The sequence below is a fragment of the Nerophis lumbriciformis genome, linkage group LG27, assembly GCF_033978685.3.
Source record: "Nerophis lumbriciformis linkage group LG27, RoL_Nlum_v2.1, whole genome shotgun sequence".
Taxonomy (NCBI): Eukaryota; Metazoa; Chordata; class Actinopteri; order Syngnathiformes; family Syngnathidae; genus Nerophis; species Nerophis lumbriciformis.
In genome coordinates, this window is record NC_084574.2 from 38,767,501 (window position 1) to 38,792,128 (window position 24,628).

The window sequence follows — 24,628 nt, forward strand, 5'->3', positions numbered from 1 at the left end:
CTTCCTCTTTAAACTCTTCTACTTCCTCTCTAATCTCTTCTACTTCCTCTCTAAACCCTTCTACTTCCTCTCTAAATTCTTCACCCACTTCCTGTTTAAACTCTTCTACTTCCTCTCTAAACTCTTCAACTTCCTCTTGAAACTCACCTGCTTCCTCTCTAAACTCTTCAACTTCCTCTCTAAACTATTCTACTTCCTATCTAAACTCACCTGCTTCCCCTTTAAACTCTTCTACTTCCCTTCTAAACTCTTCTATTTCCTGTCAAAACTCTTCTACTTCCTGTCTAAACTCTTCTACTTCCTGTCTAAACTCTTCTACTTCCTCTCTAGACTCTTATACTTCCTGTCTAAACTATTCTATTTCCTGTATAAACTGTTCTATTTCCTGTCTAAACTCTTCTACTTCCTGTCTAAACTTCTTCACCTACTTCCTGTCTGAACACTTCACCCACTTCTTGTCTAAACTCTTCTTCTACTTCCTCTCTAAACTCTTCCTCTACTTCCTCTCTAAACTCTTCTACTTCCTCTCTAAACTCTTCTACTTCCTCTCTAAACTCTTCCACTTCCTCTCTAAACTCTTCTACTTCCTGTGTAAACTCTTCTATTTCCTGTCTAAACTCTTCTACTTCCTGTCTAAACTCTTCTACTTCCTTGTCTAAACTTCTTCACCTACTTCTTGTCTGAACACTTCACCCACTTCCTGTCTAAACTCTTCTACTTCCTGTCTAAAATCTTCTACTTCCTGTCTAAACTCTTTTACTTCCTGTCTAAACTCTTCTACTTCTTGTTTAAACTATTCTACTTCCTGTCTGAACTCTTCTACTTCCTGTCTGAACTCTTCTTCACCTACTTCCTGTCTGAACTCTTCCTCTACTTCCTGTCGAAACTCTTCTTCACCTACTTCCTGTTTGAACTCTTCCTCTACTTCCTGTCTAAACTCTTCTACTTCCTGTCTAAACTCTTTCTTCTTCACTTACTTCCTGTCTGAACTCTTCCTCTACTTCCCGTCTAAACTCTTCTACTTCCTGTCTGAACTCTTTCTTCTTCACTTACTTCCTGTCTGAACTCTTCCTCTACTTCCTGTCTAAACTCTTCTACTTCCTGTCTAAACTCTTTCTTCTTCACTTACTTCCTGTCTGAACTCTTCACCCACTTCCTGTCTGAACTCTTCCTCTACTTCCTGTCTAAACAATTGTTGTATAATTGCTTGTTAGCTGATAAACAACTTTTTGTTCTTTCAAACTTTCCCTCGTTAAGTGTGTGTGTGTGTGTGTGTGTGTGTGTGTGTGTGTGTGTGTGTGTGTGTGTATGTATGTGTGCGTGGGTGTGTGTGTATGTGTGCGCGTGCGTGCGTGCGTGTGTGTGTGTGTGTGTGGGTGTGTGTGTGTGTGTGTGTACCTTGCAGCCACACCAGTCACAGTAACGAGCATCATTGTTGTTCAGTCGTTTACATTTGGAGCAAGTCAACTTCCTGTTGTGTGTCGATGGGACTGGAGGGGCGCCATTTGTCTCCAACGCTGTCTGCACCAGGACAACACACACACACACACACACACACACACACACATACAGTAGTATCCTTGTCAAGTGTGTGTGTGTGTGTGTGTGTGTGTGTTACCGTGTGTAGTTCAGTCTCACACGTCAAACACTTTGACATGTCTGCTGGATTCCTTTGTCCACAACATGAACACACAACGTGATCCTAACACACAACCAAACACAAGTCAGCAAGTGTGTGTGTGTGTGTGTGTGTGTGTGTACCTGCAGGCTGGACTGGTGGAGAAGCTGCTGCTTGATGGAGGCGTGGCATATCAAACAAAAAGGTGTGTTGACAGGAACTTGGGTGTTACACAACACACAACACACCAACTGACACACACACACACACATGCACACACAGGTGAGTGTGACATCATCATCATCATCATCATGTGCAGTACCTGTCCTCCTCCAGCAGGGGGCAGCGTGACGCCACACCGAGTACAGAAAGTGGCCATGGGGTGTGATGGTGGAAAGGTCACACAGTGTGCACACCTACACACACACACACACACACACACACACAGACACATGTACTTCCTGCACAGGTGTACGTGCTCAGGAGCTGGCTTACCGCAGGAAGTCAGCTTGTCTTTGCGTGCGTCTCGTCTGCTGAAGCAAACCTGCGCGCTAACACACAGGAAAGCCTTCAAAATAAAAGCCTGCAGCTAAATCACAGCGTGTACCTCAGGCTGGGGGTTCGGTGAAGCACTCGGCGTGGCAGCGGGCACAGCCTGACGACTTCTGAGGAAACGTGGAGCAGAGGTGGCTATCTTGGATCCTGAAGAAGAAAGAGGATGTTCTACCGAGCGTGTGCTGACAGGTGAGTCTTTGTCACCTGCAGAGTGCTGTTGATGCCAGGCTTCCTGCATGTAAGATGAAAGTCTGCTTGGCTCCGCCTTCTCATCCTGCTGGACCAGGAAGACTTTGGTCACGGTGGAACTCTCTCGGCCGTCGCTGCAGACAGCATTTCCTTAGCGCTGCACGTTAGCCTACAGGTGAGTGCCACCTCATTAAGTCACCTGGTGGCGGCCACGGCGCGGATGCAGATGCGGCCGGCGGGCAGCAGGAAGGGCTCGCAGTACCGCCCACTGACTCTTCCTGACCCCCCGTGGTCTCTGAGCGGCTTGGAGCCGTCCAGCGTGAAGAAGACCTGCGTGTCTCGCGTGTCTGCATGGGAGCACCTGCATGTGACCTTTCACCTTTCACCCTTTACTAGACTGATGCATTGTGAGTACTATGATGTCATGACATCACCAGGAAGTCACATCAGGGTCAACGTCCAATCAATTGTACAGTATATACATGTATGTATATATATATATATATATATATATACGTATATGTGTATATACTGTGTATATATATATATATATATATTTTATGTATATGTGTATATGTATATACAGTTGTGATCAAAAGTGTACATCCACTTGTAAAGAACATCATGTCATGGCTGTCTTGAGTTTCCAATCATTTCTACAACTCTTATTTTGTTGTGATGTAGTGATTGGAGCACATACTTGTTGCTCACAAAAAACATTCATGAAGTTTGCTTCTTTTATGAATTTATTATGGCTCTACTGAAAATGTGAGCAAATCTGCTGGGTCAAAAGTATACATACAGCAACATACATGATCAATTTTGGTGATGTAGAAAAGTTACAATCAAATCAAATGAGCTTCATGGCCTCTTAACTTCCTGTGAGTGATTATGATTGACGACACCTGTTGACTTCTCTGAGCACAATTAAATGTGATGCAGTCATTAGACTCGGTCACAAACGCCACAATGGGAAAGGCAAAGGAACTCAGCACCACCTACTCAGTGGCCTAGTAACTTACTCAGTGGCCTAGTGGTTAGAGTGTCCGCCCTGAGACGGGTAGGTCGTGAGTTCAAACCCCGGCTGAGTCATACCAAAGACTATAAAAATTGGACCCATTACCTCCCTGCTTGGCACTCAGCATCAAGGGTTGGAATTGGGGGTTAAATCACCAAAAATGATTCCCGGGCGCAGCCACCGCTGCTGCTCACTGCTCCCCTCACCTCCCAGGGGGTGAACAAGGGGATGGGTCAAAAACTTAGTGTGTGTGTGACAATCATTGCTATTTTAACTTTAACTTCAACAGATCTGAAAAAAACGAATCATTGACTTGAACAAGTCAGGAAAGTCACTGGGAGCCATTTCAAAGCAGCTAAAGGTCCCAAGAGCAACTGTGCAGACAATTGTTTGTATAAAGTGCATGGCACAGTTTTGTCACTGCCACGATCAGGAAGAAAACGCAAGCTATCACCTACTGCTGAGAGAAAATTGGTCAGGCTGATCAAGAGTCAAACGAGAACCACCAAAAAGCAGGTCCGCAATGAATTGGAAGCTGCTGGAACACAGTGTCAGTGTCCACAGTCAAGCATCACTATGGACTGAGAGGCTACCTGTCACGGCGCGGTCTCGAACCCTCAATTCTTCCGCTGCAAGATCCTCCAACACTCATGCCAGCATGCAGTATGCCAGGAAACGCCCCCGCACGCGCCTCACGCCTCACGCCCACGCAACGCTGCAGCTGCAGACTATCGGCACCTGCAGATCATCAGAGCTGCAGCATAAAGACCAGTCGGCCCTTGGAACCTGTGCCGGAACGTCATTAACTCTTTGTATTCCCGTCTTGTCCCGTGTGCTCGAGCTCTGTGTCTCGACCTCCCTCCGGACTTTGGACTGCCCTCCTCGATCCTTGACCCCCGCTTGGACACAGACCTTGTCACTTCTCTACTGCCCTCGACCACCTGCTTGTTTACGGACTCCCTTTTTGCCTCTTGGACTGACGAAAGATTCATCCACCACACACTTACAACACCGCCTGGTAATATTCCCATGGTTAAAATCACACATAGTCCTGCAACATACACATAGAGTAGCATACAACTCCAACTCACTCATCAAAGGTTACAATAAACCTGGTAACCTGAGTTTCGTTGTGGTGTCGTCTCCTTCCACCCTTCTGGTACATAACACTACCATGGAAGAAGGAAGCCCTTGCTCCAGAAGGGACACCTTAAGGCTTGTCTAAAGTTTGCTGTTGATCACATGGACAAAGATAAGACCTTCTGGAGGAAAGTTCTGTGGTCAGATGAAACAAAAATGGAGCTGTTTGGCCACAATACCCAGCAATATGTTTGGAGGAGAAAAGGCGAGGCCTTTAATCCCAGGAACACCATTCCTACCATCAAGCATGGTGGTGGTAGTATTATGCTCTGGGCCTGTTTCCAGTACACCTGAATAGACCTTACCGGGAAGGCTGAGGAGTGTGATCCCACGATAGTTGGAACACACTCTCCGGTTCCCCTTCTTAAAGAGAGGAATTACCACCTCGGTCTGCCAATCCACAGGTACCACCCCCGATGTCCACGCGATGTTGCAGAGTCTTGTCAACCAAGACAGCCCCACAGCATCCAAAGCCTTAAGGAACTCCGGGCAGGTCTCATCCACCCCCGGGGCCTTGCCACCGAGGAGCTTTTTAACTACCTCAGCAACCTCAGCCCCAGAAATAGGAGAGGCCAAAACAAATTCGCCAGGCTCTGCTTCCTCATAGGAAGACATGTTGGTGGGATTGAGGAGGTCTTCGAAATATTCCCTCCACCGATCCACAACATCCGCAGTCAAGGTCAGCAGAACACCATCCCCACCATACACGGTGATGACAGTGCACTGCTTCCCCTTCCTGAGGCGGCGGATGTTGGTCCAGAATCGCTTCGAAGCCGTTTGGAAGTCGTTTTCCATGGCTTCCCCGAACTCCTCCCAGGTCCAAGTTTTTGCCTCCACGACCGCTGAAGCTGCACTTCGATTGGCCTGTCGGTACCTGTACGCTGCCTCCGGAGTTCCATGAGCCAAAAGAACACGATAGGACTCTTTCTTCAGCTTGACGGCATCCCTCACCGCTGGTGTCCACCAGCAGGTTCTAGGATTACTCCCACGACAGGCACCAACTACCTTGCGGCCACAGCTCCAATCAGCTGCCTCGACAATAGAGGTGCGGAACATGGTCCACTCAGACTCAATGTCCAGCACCTCCCTCGTGACATGTTCAAAGTTCTTCCGGAGGTGGGAATTGAAACTCTCTCTGACAGGAAACTCTGCTAGATGTTCCCAGCAGACCCTCACAATGCGTTTGGGCCTGCCAGGTCTGTCCGGCATCCTCCCCCACCATCGCAGCCAACTCACCACCAGGTGGTGATCGGTAGAAAGCTCCGCTTCTCTCTTCACCCGAGTGTCCAAAACATAAGGCCGCAAATCCGATGGCACAACTACAAAGTCGATCATGGAATTGCGGCCTAGGGTGTCCTGGTGCACGTGCACATATGGACACCCTTATGTTTGAACATGGTGTTTGTTATGGACAATCTGTGACGAGCACAAAAGTCCAATAACAAAACACCAGTCGGGTTCAGATCCGGGCGGCCATTCTTCCCAATCACGCCTCTCCAGGTTTCACTGTCGTTGCCAACATGAGCGTTGAAGACTCCCAGTAGGACAAGGGAATCACCCGGGGGAGCACTTTCCAGTACTCCCTCGAGTGTATCCAAAAAGGGTGGGTACTCTGAACTGCTGTTTGGTGCATAAGCACAAACAACAGTCAGGACTCGTCCCCCCACCCGAAGGCGGAGGGAAGCTACCCTCTCGTCCACCGGGTTGAACTCCAACGTGCAGGCTTTGAGCCGGGGGGCAACAAGAATTGCTGCCCCAGCTCGTCGCCTCTCACTGCGTGCAACGCCGGTGTGGAAGAGAGTCCAGCCCCTCTCGAGAGAACTGAGCCCTTGCTGTGCGTCGAAGTGAGTCCGACTATATCCAGCCGGAACTTGTCCACCTCGCGCACTAGCTCAGGCTCCTTCTTCCCCAGCGAGGTGACGTTCCACGTCCCAAGAGCTAGCTTATGTAGCTGAGGATCGGACCGCCAAGTGCCCTGCCTTCGGCTGACGCCCAACTCACATTGCACCCGACCTCTATGGCCCCTCCCATGAGTGGTGAGCCCATTGGAGGGGGGACCCACGTTGCCTCTTCGGGCTGTGCCCGGCCGGGTCCCATGGGGACAGGCCCGGCCACCAGACGCTCGCCATCGTGCCCTAACTCCGGGCCTGGCGCCAGAGGTGGGCCCCGGTGATCCGCGACCGGGCCAGGGAAATCTGAGTGTCGGTTCTTGTATTTCCGTAGAAGTCTTCGAGCTGCTCTTTGTCTGATCCCTCACCTAGGACCAGTTTGTCTTGGGAGACCCTACCAGGGGGCATAGAAGCCCCCGGACAACATAGCTCCTAGGATCATTGGGACACGCAAACTCCTCTACCACCATAAGGTGGCAGCTCAGAGAGGATATATATATATATATATATATATATATATATATATATGTATAGTGTATGTATGTATATTGATGTGTGTGTGTGTGTGTGTGTGTGTGTGTGTACCTGACTGAATGCACACATGTGTACTGGTGTCAATGTGATTTTTTGCCCGTAGTCTGTCCAGATGCATGATGGGAATGATGCGCGGCGCCGCCACCGCCCCTGCTGTCATGATATGTGCTGCAGTACAGAATTATAATGACGATGACATTGCTATATAATAATAATAACTGATGATGACATTGCTATATAATAATAATAACTGATAATGACATTGCTACATAATAACTGATGATGACATTGCTATATAATAATAATGATGATGATGACATTGCTATATAATAATAACTGATGATAACGTTGCTATATAATAATGATGATGACATTGCTATATAATAATAATAACTGATGATGACATTGCTACATAATAACTGATGATGACATTGCTATATAATAACTGATGATGATGTTGCTATATAATAATAATAACTGATGATAACGTTGATATATAATAATGATGATGACATTGCTATATAATAATAATAACTGATGATAACGTTGCTATATAATAACTGATAACGTTGATATATAATAATAATAACTGATGATAACGTTGCTATATAATAATGATGATGACATTGCTATATAATAATAATAACTGATGATGACATTGCTATATAATAATAATGATGATGATGACATTGCTATATAATAATAATAACTGATGATAACGTTGCTATATAATAACTGATAACGTTGCTATATAATAATGATGATGACATTGCTATATAATAATAATAACTGATGATAACGTTGCTATATAATAATGATGATGACATTGCTATATAATAATAATGATGATGATGACATTGCTATATAATAATAATAACTGATGATAACGTTGCTATATAATAATGATGATGACATTGCTATATAATAATGATGATGATGACATTGCTATATAATAATAATAACTGATGATAACGTTGCTATATAATAACTGATAACGTTGCTATATAATAATAATGATGATGATCACGTTGCTATATAATAATGATAATGTTGACATGACAATAAAATGAAAGATTAAGTTTAATTAGGTAAAAAAATAAAGAAAAAGTCACCGTTCGAATGCAGCGGAGATAGGCTCCAGCACCCCGACAGGGAAAAGCGGTAGAAAATAGAAGGATGGAACTTACTTTGAGTCGAGCGAATTGTTTTCTACTTCAGGCTGTCTTGTGTGGGGTTGTGTTTGTGTCACCATGGTAACCAGTGCAGTTTGCGCTTGTTTTTGACACCATCTTGCACGACGGCGGGCGGAGCTTGGAGAGGACCAAAGGAGCACACAATTGTCCGCCGGCCTGTGCGAGACTGAAAGCTTTCTTGTTTTTGTAACTTTTCAATTTCTTATACTTATGTGTACCCTGCACATTTTCTCTACAGATCCATTAAACAACTCCTAGTATAATTCTTGACATATTTCGATCGTAAAATGGTAGAAATGAGTGTTTCCCATCAGGCAATATTTTGAACGTCCCCATAGCTTTTCAGGACCCGGAGGTGACGCATGGCAGTCTAGCTTGCAAGCTAACAAGCTAACAAACTAACCGAACAACAATTGAAATACATTACATTACATTACATTACATTACATTACATTACATTCATCCTATCATTACATTACATTACATTACATTCATCATTCATCCTATCATTACAATAATCATTTTGGACATATTAAAGATGTCAGAAGTAAAAGTCAAGAAGGAAACAAACACTTATGAACCCGCCGAAGTTGAAAACAGGTTAGTGTTCTTTTTTTAAAAACTTTGATCTTATGTGCAATTTCACAATGTTCGATCTTTAATCGAGAACATGAACAATAATCGTTAATCGTTATGTTGACTACACACGTGCTGCTTGTGAAGCATTTGTGTACCCTAAAGAAAGAAAGACAAACTCAACTTATGACGTATATAAAATGTGACGAATATCATCTTTGCTTTGAGACTGAAGCAACATTTCGACTTTAATAAACACAACTTTGATGTCTTTGACAATTCATGAACGGTAACGTTGTTTATTCAAAAGCTTCCACTGGAGGGCACTAAAGGCAAGACATTGATACAGTACAACCTCAAGATACGAGTTTAATTGGTTCTGTGACGAACAGCTCGTATTGCTTGTCACGTGACTTCTTCCCGGAAGTGGACAGCAGTGGTGGTCAACCAAGCCAAGATGGCCTTTGTACAGCAAGCAGCTATCTGAGTACGCAAGGGGCCTAGATCTTACCACAAAAAGCAGATACGAGCAAAAAAATCCAACTACGGAATGGAATAGAACCTGTACTTGATCAAAAAAAGATTTGTGGAGTGATACCAAGGATTATACGTCTGTGGACTTCCCAGGCATATTGTGCTCCAGACATCATTCTACATGACTTGGAACAAAACTTCTTTGTGTGTGTCTGGGTCAAGGACATTGGTATCAACACTCTCCCGGATAAATATGTATCGTTCTTGCCCAGGTAAAGTTGTATTTCATGATTTGGGGGACGGCGTGGCGAAGTTGGGAGAGTGGCCTTGCCAGCAACCTGAGGGTTCCTGGTTCAATCCCCACCTTCTACCATCCTAGTCATGTCCGTTGTGTCCTTGAGCAAGACACTTCACCCTTGCTCCTGATGGGTCCTGGTTAGCGCCTTGCATGGCAGCTCCCTCCATCAGTGTGTGAATGTGGAAATAGTGTCAAAGCGCTTTGAATACCTTAAAAAATGTAAAAAAGTGCTATACGAGTATAACCCATTTAACTTCACGTCTACTGCCATGTTTGTTGTTGTTGTTGTTGTTGTTGCTGCACACGCCGTTTACCAGTATGCATGTTTTTATCAAAATATAACTATAGATGTCAACATTGTGTACGTGCTGAAAGATTCATTTATGATTGTTTATCAAAATAAAACTATAGATGTCAACTAGGGCTGCAACTAACGATTAATTTGATAATCGATTAATCTGTCGATAATTGCTTCGATTAATCGATTAACAATTGGATAAAAGAGACAAACTAAATTTCTATCCTTTCCAGTATTTTATTGGGGAAAAACAGCATACTGGCACCATACTTATTTTGATTATTGTTTCTCAGCTGTTTGTACATGTTGCAGTTTATAAATAAAGGTTTATTAAAAAAATTAAAAATAAAAATTTGAAGAAGAAAAAAAAAATTCGCAGCCGAGTGTGAAGCGACTGGGATGAGAATCAGCACCTCCAAGTCCGAGTCCATGGTTCTCGCCCGGAAAAGGGTGGAGTGCCATCTCCGGGTTGGGGAGGAGATCTTGCCCCAAGTGGAGGAGTTCAAGTACCTAGGAGTCTTGTTCACGAGTGAGGGAAGAGTGGATCGTGAGATCGACAGGCGGATCGGTGCGGCGTCTTCAGTAATGCGGACGCTGTATCGATCTGTTGTGGTGAAGAAGGAGCTGAGCCGGAAGGCAAAGCTCTCAATTTACCGGTCGATCTACGTTCCCATCCTCACCTATGGTCATGAGCTTTGGGTTATGACCGAAAGGACAAGATCACGGGTACAAGCGGATGGAATGAGTTTCCTCCGCCGGGTGGCGGGGCTCTCCCTTAGAGATAGGGTGAGAAGCTCTGTCATCCGGGGGGAGCTCAAAGTAAAGCCGCTGCTCCTCCACATGGAGAGGAGCCAGATGAGGTGGTTCGGGCATCTGGTCAGGATGCCACCCGAGCGCCTCCCTAAGGAGGTGTTTAGGGCACGTCCGACCGGTAGGAGGCCGCGGGGAAGACCCAGGACACGCTGGGAAGACTATGTCTCCCGGCTGGCCTGGGAACGCCTCGGGGTCCCACAGGAAGAGCTGGACGAAGTGGCTGGGGAGAGGGAAGTCTGGGCTTCCCTGCTTAGGCTGCTGCCCCCGCGACCCGACCTCGGATAAGCGGAAGAAGATGGATGGATGGATGGAAAAAAAATTGCCACTGCGCATAGCATAGACCCAACGAATCGATGACTAAATTAATCGCCAACTATTTTTATAATCGATTTTAATCGATTAGTTGTTGCAGCCCTAGTGTCAACGTTGTGTATGTGCTGAAAGACTCATTTATGATTGTTTATCAAAATATAACTATAACAGATGCTTGCTTGACCACCACATGGAGCCTGGCATATTTAATGAGCCAGAGGTGACGTCAGGTAAATACTATAGAGTTAAATGACTGCCAAAAGTCCACACACACACACACACACACACACACACACACACACACACACACACACACACACACACACACACACACATGCAGTGTGGTTTGCAAATACAAAATATCATTAACAAACAAACGCATTTTGTTTTGCAAATAAGAAACGTACCTATCAAACAACTACTTCAAGCTTCAGAAACAAATAACTTACAAAAAAATATATTTCAATTACAAATCAAAATCTTTCAAGTGCAAAACAAAATCAATTCTACAACTATGGAAGTGTCATGTGACTTTTGGCAGTAATATTCCGCCTTGCAAATCCGCAAGCAAGCGCAATGCAATCCACACACAAATGCACTGTAATTCACCCTCACAACACTAGGTGGCCATGTTGAGTCAATGTAATACCCCACCCCCCCCCCCCCCCCCCCCCCCCCCGTCTTCATTAAAGCTGGGATTCATTTCAATGAGCAGCCATCACGTGACTTTGACTTTGTGCTCGTTGCTTGCTTGCGGATCTGCAAGACGGAATATCACTGACAAAAGTCACGTGATGGTTGTAGAATTGATTTGGTTTTGCTCTTGAAAGATTTTGATTTGTACCTGGTGGTGGTAAGCTACTTTTATCATTCATTCACTTCTGGTGGTGGTAAGCTACTTTCATCATTCATTCACTTCTGGTGGTGGTAAGCTACTTTCATCATTCATTCATTTCTGGTGGTGGTGGTGGTAAGCTACTTTCATCATTCATTCACTTCTGGTGGTGGTAAGCTACTTTCATCATTCAATCACTTCTGGTGTTGGTGGTAAGCTACTTTCATCATTCATTCACTACTGGTGGTGGTAAGCTACTTTCATCATTCATTCACTTCTGGTGGTGGTAAGCTACTTTCATCATTCATTCAGACCTGGTGGTGGTAAGCTACTTCATTCAGACCTGGTGGTGGTAAGCTACTTCATTCACTTCTGGTGGTGGTAAGCTGCTTTCATCATTCACTTCTGGTGGTAATAAGCTACTTTCATCATTCATTCACTTCTGGTGGTGGTAAGCTACTTTCATCATTCATTCAGACCTGGTGGTGGTAAGCTACTTTCATCATTCATTCACTTCTGGTGGTGGTAAGCTACTTTCATCATTCATTCACTTCTGGTGGTGGTAAGCTACTTTCATCATTCATTCACTTCTGGTGGTGGTAAGCTACTTTCATCATTCATTCACACCTGCTGGTGGTAAGCTACTTTCATCATTCATTCACACCTGCTGGTGGTGAGCTACTTTCATAGCCACAGCTGCCCTGGGGTAGAGTGACATTAGCGTGGCTGCCTACGGCCCCTCCGACCACCACCCATCATTAACCAATGTAAGCGGCACTGGGGGCAAGGGTGAAGTGTCCTGCCCAAGGACACAACAGCAGTATTTTGGATGTCAAGAGGCAGGGAGCGAACCTGCAACCCTCAGGTTCCTGGCACGGCCGCTCTACCCACTACGCCATGTCGCCCCCATATATACAATAAGACATCCATCCATCCATCCATTTTCTACCGCTTATTCCCTTTGGGGTTGCGGGGGGCGCTGGAGCCTATCTCAGCTACAATCGGGCGGAAGGCGGGGTACACCCTGGACAAGTCGCCACCTCATACGTTATTGATATCTACTATCTATTTAATAAGGGAGATTGAATTGTTATTGTTTACCTTTTAACTTCACACATTAATGTACCGGTCAAATGATGTTTGGTCTACAATTATACTGTGTGTGTGTGTGTGTGTGTGTGTGTGTGTGTGTGTGTGTGTGTGTGTGTGTGTGTGTGTGTGTGTGTGTGTGTGTGTGTGTGTGTGTGTGTGTGTGTGTGTGTGCTGTTCAGGATCAAGGACTTGTGTCAGCAGTTTCCACAGGGGATCACTGACCAGGTGATCCAGAACGACATGCCTCACCTGGAACCTAAGCAGAGAGCCATGGCCATCAACAAGCTGCTCTCATTGGTCAGTCTTAACCCTGCATGACCTCTGACCTGTTAGTCACCTCCATTTGACCTGTTGCAGGGCCTGCTGGACCTCCTGAGGAACAGTTCTGGACTCCTCTACAGGCTGAAGGACTCCCAGAGTGCCAGGTAGGCGGGCACGCTAATATACTGCTAGCATGTTAGCTTTCTGGCTTGTCATGGCTGCATGGATTTATAGTCTTTGGATTGAAGATCATCTATCTGTGCTCGACTAGTTAGTCTTCAGGAAGATGAGTATGATAGTTGAACATCATCAATACTAGTTAGTCTTCAGGAAGATGAGTATGATAGTTGAACATCATCAATACTAGTTAGTCTTCAGGAAGATGAGTATGATAGTTGAACATCATCAATACTAGTTAGTCTTCAGGAAGATGAGTATGATAGTTGAACATCATCAATACTAGTTAGTCTTCAGGAAGATGAGTATGATAGTTGAACATCATCAATACTAGTTTGTCTTCAGGAAGGACATACTAGTATGAAGATGAACATTTAGGAGGTTCTTCCTGTCAGTCTGTGATGTCATCACATCAGAAGTAAAATACTGCGGTGCATGAGAAAGTTACTGACAACACAACAACCTTTAGCTACAGCACCATTGCAAAAGACACAACAAATACAAATGCCATGACACAACTATATAAAGATACAACACAACAATATAAAAACACAACACAACAATATAAAGACACAACACAAACATTTACAAACACAACACAACAATATAAAGACACAACACAGCAATATTAAGACTCAACACAACAATATAAAGATCCATCCATCTTCTTCTGCTTATCCGAGGTCGGGTCGCGGGGGCAGCAGCCTAAGCAGAGAAGCCCAGACTTCCCTCTCCCCAGCCACTTCGTCCAGCTCCTCCCGGGGGATCCCGAGGTGTTCCCAGGCCAGCCGGGAGACATAGTCTTCCCAACGTGTCCTGGGTCTTCCCCGTGGCCTCCTACCGGTCGGACGTGCCCTAAACACCTCCCTAGGGAGGCGTTCGGGTGGCATCCTGACCAGATGCCCGAACCACCTCATCTGGCTCCTCTCCATGTGGAGGAGCAGCGGCTTTACTTTGAGCTCCCCCTGGATGGCATAGCTTCTCACCCTATCTCTAAGGGAGAGCCCCGCCACCCGGTGGAGGAAACTCATTTGGGCCGCTTGTACCCGTGATCTTGTCCTTTCGGTCATAACCCAAAGCTCATGACCATAGGTGAGGATGGGAACGTAGATCGACCGGTAAATTGAGAGCTTTGCCTTCCGGCTCAGCTCCTTCTTCACCACAACGGATCGATACAGCGTCCGCATTACTGAAGACGCCGCACCGATCAGCCTGTCGATCTCACGATCCACTCTTCCCTCACTCGTGAACAAGACTCCGAGGTACTTGAACTCCTCCACTTGGGGCAAGATCTCCTCCCCAACCCGGAGATGGCACTCCACCCTTTTCTGGGCGAGAACCATGGACTCGGACTTGGAGATGCTGATTCCCATCCCAGTCGCTTCACACTCGGCTGCGAACCGATCCAGTGAGAGCTGAAGATCTTGGCCGGAGGAAGCCATCAGGACCACATCATCTGCAAAAAGCAGAGACCTAATCCTGCAGCCACCAAACCAGATCCCCTCAACGCCTTGACTGCGCCGAGAAATTCTGTCCATAAAGGTTCAGAACAGAATGTGTGACAAAGGGCAGCCTTGGCGGAGTCCAACCCTCACTGGAAACGTGTCCGACTTACTTAGTGTTGTTGTGGCTTTATATTGTTGTGTTGTGACTGCATGTTGTCGTGTTGTGACTATTCCTGTTGTGCTGTGACTTCATTATGTTGTGTTACAGCGTATTTTCCGGACTATAGAGTGCACCAGTGTACAAGCCACACCCACTCAATTTTAGAAGAAAAAAAAATCAGTTTCCATATATTGTGTTAGTGTTTCCATATATTGTGTTAGTGTTTCCATATATTGTGTTAGTGTTTCCATATATTGTGTTAGTGTTTCCATATATTGTGTTAGTGTTTCCATATATTGTGTTAGTGTTTCCATATATTGTGTTAGTGTTTCCATATATTGTGTTAGTGGGTGTTGGTGTGGGTGTGGGTTTGTGTGTTAGTGGGTGTTGGTGTGTGTTAGTGTGGGTGTGTGTTAGTGAGTGTTGGTGTGGGTTAGTGTGTGTTAGTGGGTGTTGGTGTGTGTTAGTGTGGGTGTGTGTTAGTGAGTGTTGGTGTGTGTTAGTGTGTGTTGGTGTGTGTTAGTGAGTGTGTTGGCATGCTAAACCTAACCCTGTATAAGTGATGTGTTCTTGTATGTGACAGTAAGATGAAAGGCTCTGACAACCAGGAGAAACTAGTCTATCAGATCATTGAAGATGCTGCAAACAAAGGTAGGAAGAACTGCTGGGACACACCTGCACACTGTGCTGACATTAGTGCACCTGTCTACTCACACACACCTGCACACTGTGCTGACATTAGTGCACCTGTCTACTCACACACACCTGCACACTGTGCTGACATTAGTGCACCTGTCTACTCACACACACCTGCACACTGTGCTGACATTAGTGCACCTGTCTACTCAGGTATCTGGAGCAGAGACATCCGCTTCAAGAGCAACCTTCCTCTCACAGAGATCAACAAGATCCTGAAGAACTTGGAGAGTAAAAAACTCATCAAAGCTGTGAAGTCTGTGGCGGTGAGTCCAGCTCAGCACCTGTACAGGTGCACACCGCACTACAGTCACGCATGGGACACGCCCCTTTATGACAGCTGATCACATCCATAGATAGACAAAGGACACGCCCCTTTATGACAGCTGATCACATCCATAGATAGACATAGGACACGCCCCTTTATGAAAGCTGATCACATCCATAGATAGACATAGGACACGCCCCTTTATGACACTTGATCACATTCATGGATAGACATAGGACACGCCCCTTTATGACAGCTGATCACATCCATAGATAGACATAGGACACGCCCCTTTATGACACTTGATCACATTCATAGATAGACATAGGACACGCCCCTTTATGACACTTGATCACATTCATGGATAGACATAGGACACGCCCCTTTATGACAGCTGATCATATATCAGATACTCCTTCCACGTAGTCTTCTACTTGACATTACTACAAAATACAAATTGTAGTGTGTACTGATGTTAAAGACAATATATTCTTCATTACACATGTACTATGTATTCATTGTAGTGTGTACTGATGTTAAATACTATACAGGACTGTCTCAGAAAATTTGAATATTGTGATAAAGTTCTTTATTTTCTGTAATGCAATTAAAAAAACAAAAATGTCATACATTCTGGATTCATTACACATCAACTGAAATATTGCAAGCCTTTTATTATTTTAATATTGCTGATTATGGCATACAGCTTAAGAAATCTAAAAAATCCCATCTAAAAAAATTAGAATATTTCCTCAGACCAAGTAAAAAAAAAAGATTTATAACAGCAAAACAAATCAAACATTTGAAGATGTCAATGAATGCACTCAGTACTTGGTTGGGAATCCTTTTGCACAGATTACTGCATCAATGCGGCGTGGCATGGAGGCATCAGCCTGTGGCATTGCTGAGGTCTTATGGATGCCCAGGATGCTTCAATAGCGGCTTTTAGCTCATTTGCATTATTGGGTCTGGTGTCTTTCAGCTTCTTCTTCACAATACCCCACACATTCTCTATGGGGTTCAGGTCAGGGGAGTTGGCAGGCCAATGGAGGACAGTAATGCCATGGTCAGTACACCAGTTACTGGTGGTTTTGGCACTTTGGGCAGGTGCCAGATCATGCTGGAAAATGAAATCATCATCTCCATAGAGCTTTTCAACAGATGGAAGCATGTAGTGCTCTAAAATCTCTAGAAGCGTCTGACTTGGGCTATGGAAAAGAAGCACTGGACAGTTGCAGAGTGGTCCAGAGTCCTGTTTTAAGACGAAAGCAAGTTTTGAAAATCCAAGTTGCTTGAAATCCAGTGTGAAGTTCCCACAGTCAGCAATGGTTTGGGGAGCCATGTCAGCTGCTGGTGTTGGTCCACTGTGTTTCATCAAGTCCAGAGTCAATGCAGCTGTGTACCAAGAGATTTTAGAGCACTACATGCTTCCATCTGTTGAAAAGCTCTATGGAGATGATGATTTCATTTTCCAGCATGATCTGGCACCTGCCCACAGTGCCAAAACCACCAGTAACTGGTGTACTGACCATGGCATTACTGTCCTCCATTGGCCTGCCAACTCCCCTGACCTGAACCCCATAGAGAATGTGTGGGGTATTGTGAAGAAGAAGCTGAAAGACACCAAACCCATCCATCCATCCATTTGCCACAGGCTGATTGCCTCCATGCCACGCCGCATTGATGCAGTAATCTGTGCAAAAGGATTCCCAACCAAGTACTGAGTGCATTCATTGACATTTTCAAATGTTTGATTTGTTTTGCTTTTATAAATCTTTTTTTTTTACTTGGTCTGAGGAAATATTAAACATTTTTGAGATAGGATTTTTGAGATTTCTTAAGCTGTATGCCATAATCAGCAATATTAAAATAATAAAAGGCTTGCAATATTTCAGTTGATGTGTAATGAATCCAGAATGTATGACATTTTTGTTTTTTTAATTGTATTACAGAAAATAAAGAACTTTATCACAATATTCTAATTGTCTGAGACAGTCCTGTATGTACTTCCTTACACATGTACTATGTATTCATTGTTGTGTGTACTCATGTTAAATACTATATGTACTTCATTACACATGTACTATATATTCATTGTAGTGTGTACTGATGTTAAATACTATATATACTTCATTACACATGTACTATATTTTTATTTTTGCAGTGGTACACAGACATCCGTGTACTTTATATAGACACTTTATATAGTACTTTATATAGATACTTTATATAGATACTTTATATAGATACTTTATATAGATACTTTATATAGACACTTTATATAGATACTTTATATAGAGATACTTTATATAGATACTTTATATAGACACTTTATATAGATACTTTATATAGACACTTTATATAGATACTTTATATAGACACTATATAGATACTTTATATAGAGATACTTTATATAGATACTTTATATAGACACTTTATATAGACACTTTATATAGATACTTTATATAGACACTTTATATAGATACTTTATATAGACACTATATAGATACTTTATATAGAGATACTTTATATAGATACTTTATATAGACACTTTATATAGATACTTTATATAGACACTATATAGATACTTTATATAGAGATACTTTATATAGATACTTTATATAGACACTTTATATAGACACTTTATATAGATACTTTATATAGACACTTTATAGAGATACTTATATAGATACTTTATATAGACACTTTATATAGACACTTTATATAGACACTTTATATAGATACTTTATATAGACACTTTATAGAGATACTTATATAGATACTTTATATAGACACTTTATATAGACACTTTATATAGATTCTTTATATAGACACTTTATAGAGATACTTTATATAGACACTTTATATAGACACTTTATAGAGACACTTTATATAGACACTTTACATAGACACTTTATATAGACACTTTATATAGAAACTTTATATAGAAACTTTATATAGATACTTTATATAGAAACTTTATATAGACACTTTATATAGACACTTTATATAGACACTTTATATAGACACTTTATATAGACACTTTATAGAGATACTTTATATAGACACTTTATATAGATACTTTATATAGATACTTTATATAGACACTTTATATAGATACTTTATATAGACACTTTATATAGATACTTTATATAGACACTATATAGATACTTTATATAGATACTTTATATAGACACTTTATATAGACACTTTATATAGACACTTTATATAGATACTTTATATAGACACTTTATAGAGATACTTATATAGATACTTTATATAGACACTTTATATAGACACTTTATATAGATTCTTTATATAGACACTTTATAGAGATACTTTATATAGACACTTTATATAGACACTTTATAGAGACACTTTATATAGACACTTTACATAGACACTTTATATAGAAACTTTATATAGAAACTTTATATAGATACTTTATATAGAAACTTTATATAGACACTTTATATAGACACTTTATATAGACACTTTATAGAGATACTTTATATAGACACTTTATATAGACACTTTATATAGACACTTTATATAGACACTTTATATAGACACTTTATATAGACACTTTATAGAGACACTTTATATAGACACTTTATATAGACACTTTACATAGACACTTTATATAGACACTTTATATAGAAACTTTATATAGAAACTTTATATAGAAACTTTATATAGACACTTTATATAGACACTTTATATAGACACTTAAACATGCAAAAGGGTTTGGTTAGTGCGTGCTTATAATTCTATAAGTGTTGGCTTTCAGCAGCACATTCACTCTTTAATAATGTTCCCAGGATTCTTTAAAGGCCTACTGAAATGTGATTTTCTTATTTAAACGGGGATAGCAGGTCCATTCTATGTGTCATACTTGATCATTTCGCGATATTGCCATATTTTTGCTGAAAGGATTTAGTAGAGAACATCGACGATAAAGTTCGCAACTTTTGGTCGCTGATAAAAAAGCCTTGCCTGTAGCGGAAGTAGCAGACGAGTAGCGTGACGTCACAGGTTGTGGAGCTCCTCACATCCAAACATTGTTTACAATCATGGCCACCAGCAGCGAGAGCGATTCGGACCGAGAAAGCGACGATTTCCCCATTAATTTGAGCGAGGATGAAAGATTGGTGGATGAGGAAAGTGAGAGTGAAGGACTAGAGGGCAGTGGGAGCCATTCAGATAGGGAAGATGCTGTGAGAGGCGGGTGGGACCTGATATTCAGCTAAAACAGTAAATAAACACAAGACATATATATACTCTATTAGCCACAACACAACCAGGCTTATATTTAATATGCCACAAATTAATCCCGCATAACAAACGCCTCCCCCCTCCCGTCCATATAACCCGCCAATACAACTCAAACACCTGCACAACACACTCAATCCCACAGCCCAAAGTACCGTTCACCTCCCCAAAGTTCATACAGCACATATATTTCCCCAAAGTCACCAAAGTTACGTACGGGCAAGCGATCAAATGTTTGGAAGCCGCGGCTGTGTACTCACGGTACCGTGTCTGCGTATCCAACTCAAAGTCCTTCTGGTAAGAGTCTCTGTTGTCCCAGTTCTCCGCAGGCCAATGGTAAAGATTGACTGTCATCTTTCGGGAATGTAAACAATGAAACACCGACTGTGTTTGTGTTGCTGCAGCCGGCCGCCAATACACCGCTTCCCACTTACAGCTTTCTTCTTTGCTGTCTCCATTGTTCATTGAACAAATTGCAAAAGATTCACCAACACAGATGTCCAGAATACTGTGGAATTTTGCGATGAAAACAGACGACTTAATAGCTGGCCACCATGCTGTCCCAAAATGTCCTCCACAATCCGTGACGTCACGCGTTGACGTCATCATACCGAGACGTTTTCAGCAGGATATATTGTGCGAAATTTAAAATTGCACTTTAGTAATGTAACCCGGCCGTATTGGCATGTGTTGCAATGTTAACATTTCATCATTGATATATAAACTATCAGACTGTGTGGTCGCTAGTAGTGGCTTTCAGTAGGCCTTTAATAATGTTCCCAGGATTCTTTAATAATGTTCCCAGGATTCTTTAATAATGTTCCCAGGATTCTTTGATAATGTTCCCAGGATTCTTTAATAATGTTCCCAGGATTCTTTAATAATGTTCCCAGGATTCTTTAATAATGTTCCCAGGATTGTGTGTACGTGCAGGCAGGTTTTAAAGATAATGTACATGTCATTGTACATCTAAAGTATATCAAAATAAACATAATGCCACCAAGTCAGATATTGCTGCTTTCTTCAGGCTTCTGATTGGACAAAAAGTGCATGACAGCAGGTGTGTGTGTGCGTGTGCGTGTGCGCGTGCGCGTGCGCGTGCGTGCGTCTGTGTAGACATAGACATTTTTAAAATGACACTTGTGTGGAGGGACATTGTTTTAACCCCAAACAGGTCTTTTTGAAACTCTCTGTGTTCCTATGGACATGGCATAAAGCTCACGTTTGTCACGGACTATTTAGGTGTTGCACAGCGTGTTGACGTCACACATCATACACTGCACATTTCAAATGTTTAGGTGTTGCACAGCGTGTTGACGTCACACATCATACACTGCACATTTCAAATGTTTAGGTGTTGCACAGCGTGTTGACGTCACACATCATACACTGCACATTTCAAATGTTTAGGTGTTGCACAGCGTGTTTACGTCACACATCATACACTGCACATTTCAAATGCAGTATTAATGGCACTACCTGATTTACTTTTTATGTTTGATATCATGAAAACTGTTCTTATTGTTTAATTGTTGATACTAAGAATGTAGTTTTATTTTAACTTTGTCAGGGAATATTCATTTTGATGTGTTTTCATCTCAAACATGTTATGATGGCAAAATGAACATTGATGACTATTTTGCATGCAGTGAACTGTGTTGCATTCTTCAAATGTAAAACTGTTGTTGTCATTATTAAGTGGTTTGTCTTCTTATATTGTTTATGTATTGTTGGCAGCTAGAAAACAGTTCAGCAGATTTGCGTGGAGAAAGCACCATTTAAACGGCACCATATAATAATCATCAAAAACACTTGAGAGACAAGAACTTGGTGTATGTGGTCACAGCACACAGCACATAGGGCTGTGAGCGCACCTGTTTTTATTAGCACACACAAATTGGCCCAATCAACCACAGACGCATTTCAGCTGTGCATGTCAGCCTTCAATAATGAAAACAGGCGTTTAGGAAATAAAAGACAATTAGGCCAAACGTAATAATTGAGGGCACATCTTAACATGTATAATTAAACCTTAATTCAGCAAAAATATTGCTCTGGTTGCACCAAATAATAATATCAATACATTTAATCAAGTCAAAATACAAATAAGTATCTCACACTTGTCTTTTGTAAAGTAAATATGTAGAGCCGATATAGATCATCTACATCTACTGAGAAGCTGGACAGGACAACAACAAAAAGAAAGGATTTGTTCGATTACTCGATTAATCGATCAATAGAATACTCGATTACTAAAATATTTGATAGCTGGAGCTCTAATATGCAGTACTAGAGAAAAATAAATAACACAAAAATGGCTACCATAATGACAAACATTTAAAGTACAGTAGCACAGTAGGCCCAGGTATTCATCAAGCAACAAATAATGAATATAACTTTATAATATATGCAGGACTACAGAAATATAAATAACACAAAAGTGGCTACCACAGTACTATGTGTGTACTATATGTGTGTACTATATGTGTACTATATGTGTGCAGGCGTCCAAGAAGAAGGTGTACATGTTGTACAACGTGCAACCTGACCGCTCGGTGACAGGGGGGGCGTGGTACAGCGACCAGGACTTTGAGTCAGAGTTTGTGGAGGTTCTCAACCAGCAGTGCTTCAAGTTCCTGCAGACCAAGGTGAGTGTGCCTGGGGGGCGGCAGGGGCAGTCCCTGCTAAGGTTTTAGCACCAACGTTTTGATGCTAACCTTTTAATACTAATGTTTTAGCGCTAACGTTCTGATGGTAACGTTTTAATACTAATGTTTTAGCGTTAATGCTTTGAGGGTAACGTTTTAATACTAATGTTTTAGCGCTAACGTTTTGATGGTAAGGTTTTAATACTAATGTTTTAGCGTTAATGCTTTGATGTTAACGTTTTAATACTAATTGTAGAGGTTGCCACCACACACTGCCAGGAGAGCCCGGAATTCAGGGTCTAACACTGTTTTATTTTCATAAATAGCAATCGGCCTCTGCTTTCCAGCACAATGTCTTTTCTTCTTGCGGCCGCTCATCAGCACCTCCAACTCCAGCTAGGTGTCTTATCCCGGCTGCTGCTAATAAAAGCGACAGGTGATTAGATAACAAGGCTCACCTGGGCCATCCACTCACCTGTCGCTGTCTTTGAGGCCGGACCTGACACACCCCGTTCCACGGCAGGCCACGACCCCTCCACATACCTCCCCTGCCAGACTCAGGCCGCGCCTACTCCCCACCTCGTGAGGGAGCGGGAGAGGAAGTCAGCCACGGCCATCTGCGCCCCCGGTCTGTGGATCACTGAAATTGTAGGGTTGTAAAGCTAGATACCAACGGGTGATCCGCGCGTTGGCATCCTTCATGCGGTGGAGCCACTGGAGGGGTTTGTGGTCCGAGCAGAGACTGAATGAGCGCCCCAGGAGGTAGTACCGGAGGGCACTGACCGCCCACCGGATGGCGAGGAACTCCCTCTCCATGGTGCTGTACCTCACCTCCCGATCGGAGAGCTTCCGGCTGATGTACAGAATGGGGCAGTCGACGCCCCCCACCTGCTGGGACAAAACAGCTCCCAGCCCTCTGCCCGACGCGTCAGCCTGCAGACAGAACGGGAGAGAAAAATCAGGCATGTGTAGGACCGGCTCCTCGCAGAGGACCTTCTTGACCCTTTCAAACGCCTGCTGGCACTGCTCCGTCCACTGGACCAGATCTGGAGCACCCTTTCGGGTGAGGTCAGTTAGTGGGCTGGTCAGGTCCGCGAACCGGGGATAAATCTCTGATAGTAACCTGCCAGTCCCAAAAATTGCCTCACCTCTTTTTTCGTCTTGGGGGTTGGGCAGGCTGCACTTGCCCCTGTTTTATCTACTTGCGGGCGCACCTGCCCCCCTCCCATGTGGTACCCCAAATACTGTACTTCCCTCCGGCCAACCGTACACTTTGCCGGGTTGGCGGTGAGCCCCGCCTGCCTCAGGGACTCGAGCACCGCCCCCACTCGCCGCATGTGTTCTTCCCAGCCACCACTCTGGATGATGACGTCATCCAGATAGGCGGCCGCGTATGCAGCGTGAGGGCGCAGCACCCGGTCCATGAGGCGGGCGCACCGAACAAGCCAAACGGAAAGGAATTGGTACAATCTTTCCGGAGTGGAAAAATGCGGTTTTTTTCCTTGGACTCTGGCGACAAGGGAATCTGCCAGTAGCACTTGGTCAAATCCAGTGTCGTGAAAAAACGAGCAGTCCAGGAGCTCGTCGACTCGGGGCATTGGGTAGGCGTCAAAACGTGACACCTCATTTACCTTGCGGTAATCCACACAGAACCGCACAGACCCATCCTTCTTCCCTACTAGAATGATGGGGCTGCACCACGCACTGTGTGACTCTTTTATTACCCCTAACTCCAGAATAGACTCTTAATTCTTCCTGAACCACTTTGCGTTTGTGTTCGGGGATTCTGTAGGGCCGAGACCGCACCGTAACCCCCGGCCTGGTCTCAAGGTGATATTGGATGAGGTTCATGCGGCCGGGCCGAGGG

The 24,628-nt window shown here is 43.4% G+C and overlaps 2 protein-coding genes across 14 annotated transcripts in view; one reads left to right on the forward strand and one right to left on the reverse strand.

Annotated features, from left to right (window-relative positions):
- dzank1 (double zinc ribbon and ankyrin repeat domains 1) overlaps positions 1-8,369 on the reverse strand; it is a 19,787-nt gene extending 11,418 nt beyond the window's left edge. For 4 of the 7 annotated variants that reach the window (XR_012051262.1, XM_061987915.2, XM_072916449.1 and 1 more), the window contains exons 1-8: positions 8,131-8,369; positions 6,995-7,111; positions 2,562-2,709; positions 2,226-2,496; positions 1,941-2,186; positions 1,762-1,869; positions 1,619-1,702; positions 1,399-1,521 (exon numbers count right to left, since the gene is read on the reverse strand). Coding sequence is in view for 6 of the 7 variants with exons in the window: in XM_061987915.2 (XP_061843899.1) it covers positions 1,399-1,521; positions 1,619-1,702; positions 1,762-1,869; positions 1,941-2,186; positions 2,226-2,496; positions 2,562-2,709; positions 6,995-7,103 (1,089 nt within the window). In the remaining variant the exon portion in view is untranslated. The remainder of the gene's footprint in view (positions 1-1,398; positions 1,522-1,618; positions 1,703-1,761; positions 1,870-1,940; positions 2,187-2,225; positions 2,497-2,561; positions 2,710-6,994; positions 7,112-8,130) is intronic. The other 3 variants (XM_072916452.1, XM_072916450.1, XM_072916451.1) reach the window with 3 other exon arrangements.
- polr3f (polymerase (RNA) III (DNA directed) polypeptide F) overlaps positions 1,649-24,628 on the forward strand; it is a 30,071-nt gene continuing 7,091 nt past the window's right edge. Inside the window, exons 1-7 of one of the 7 annotated variants that reach the window (XM_061987923.2) lie at positions 1,649-1,823; positions 2,231-2,362; positions 13,014-13,131; positions 13,192-13,259; positions 15,461-15,528; positions 15,727-15,839; positions 22,618-22,761. In XM_061987923.2, coding sequence (XP_061843907.1) covers positions 2,337-2,362; positions 13,014-13,131; positions 13,192-13,259; positions 15,461-15,528; positions 15,727-15,839; positions 22,618-22,761 — 537 coding nt within the window. In that variant the 5' untranslated portion in view covers positions 1,649-1,823; positions 2,231-2,336. Of the gene's footprint in view, positions 1,824-2,013; positions 2,363-2,383; positions 2,538-2,592; positions 2,770-8,484; positions 8,737-8,793; positions 9,459-11,736; positions 11,761-13,013; positions 13,132-13,191; positions 13,260-15,460; positions 15,529-15,726; positions 15,840-22,617; positions 22,762-24,628 lie in introns of those variants that run through there. The other 6 variants (XM_061987924.2, XM_061987925.2, XM_061987927.2 and 3 more) reach the window with 6 other exon arrangements.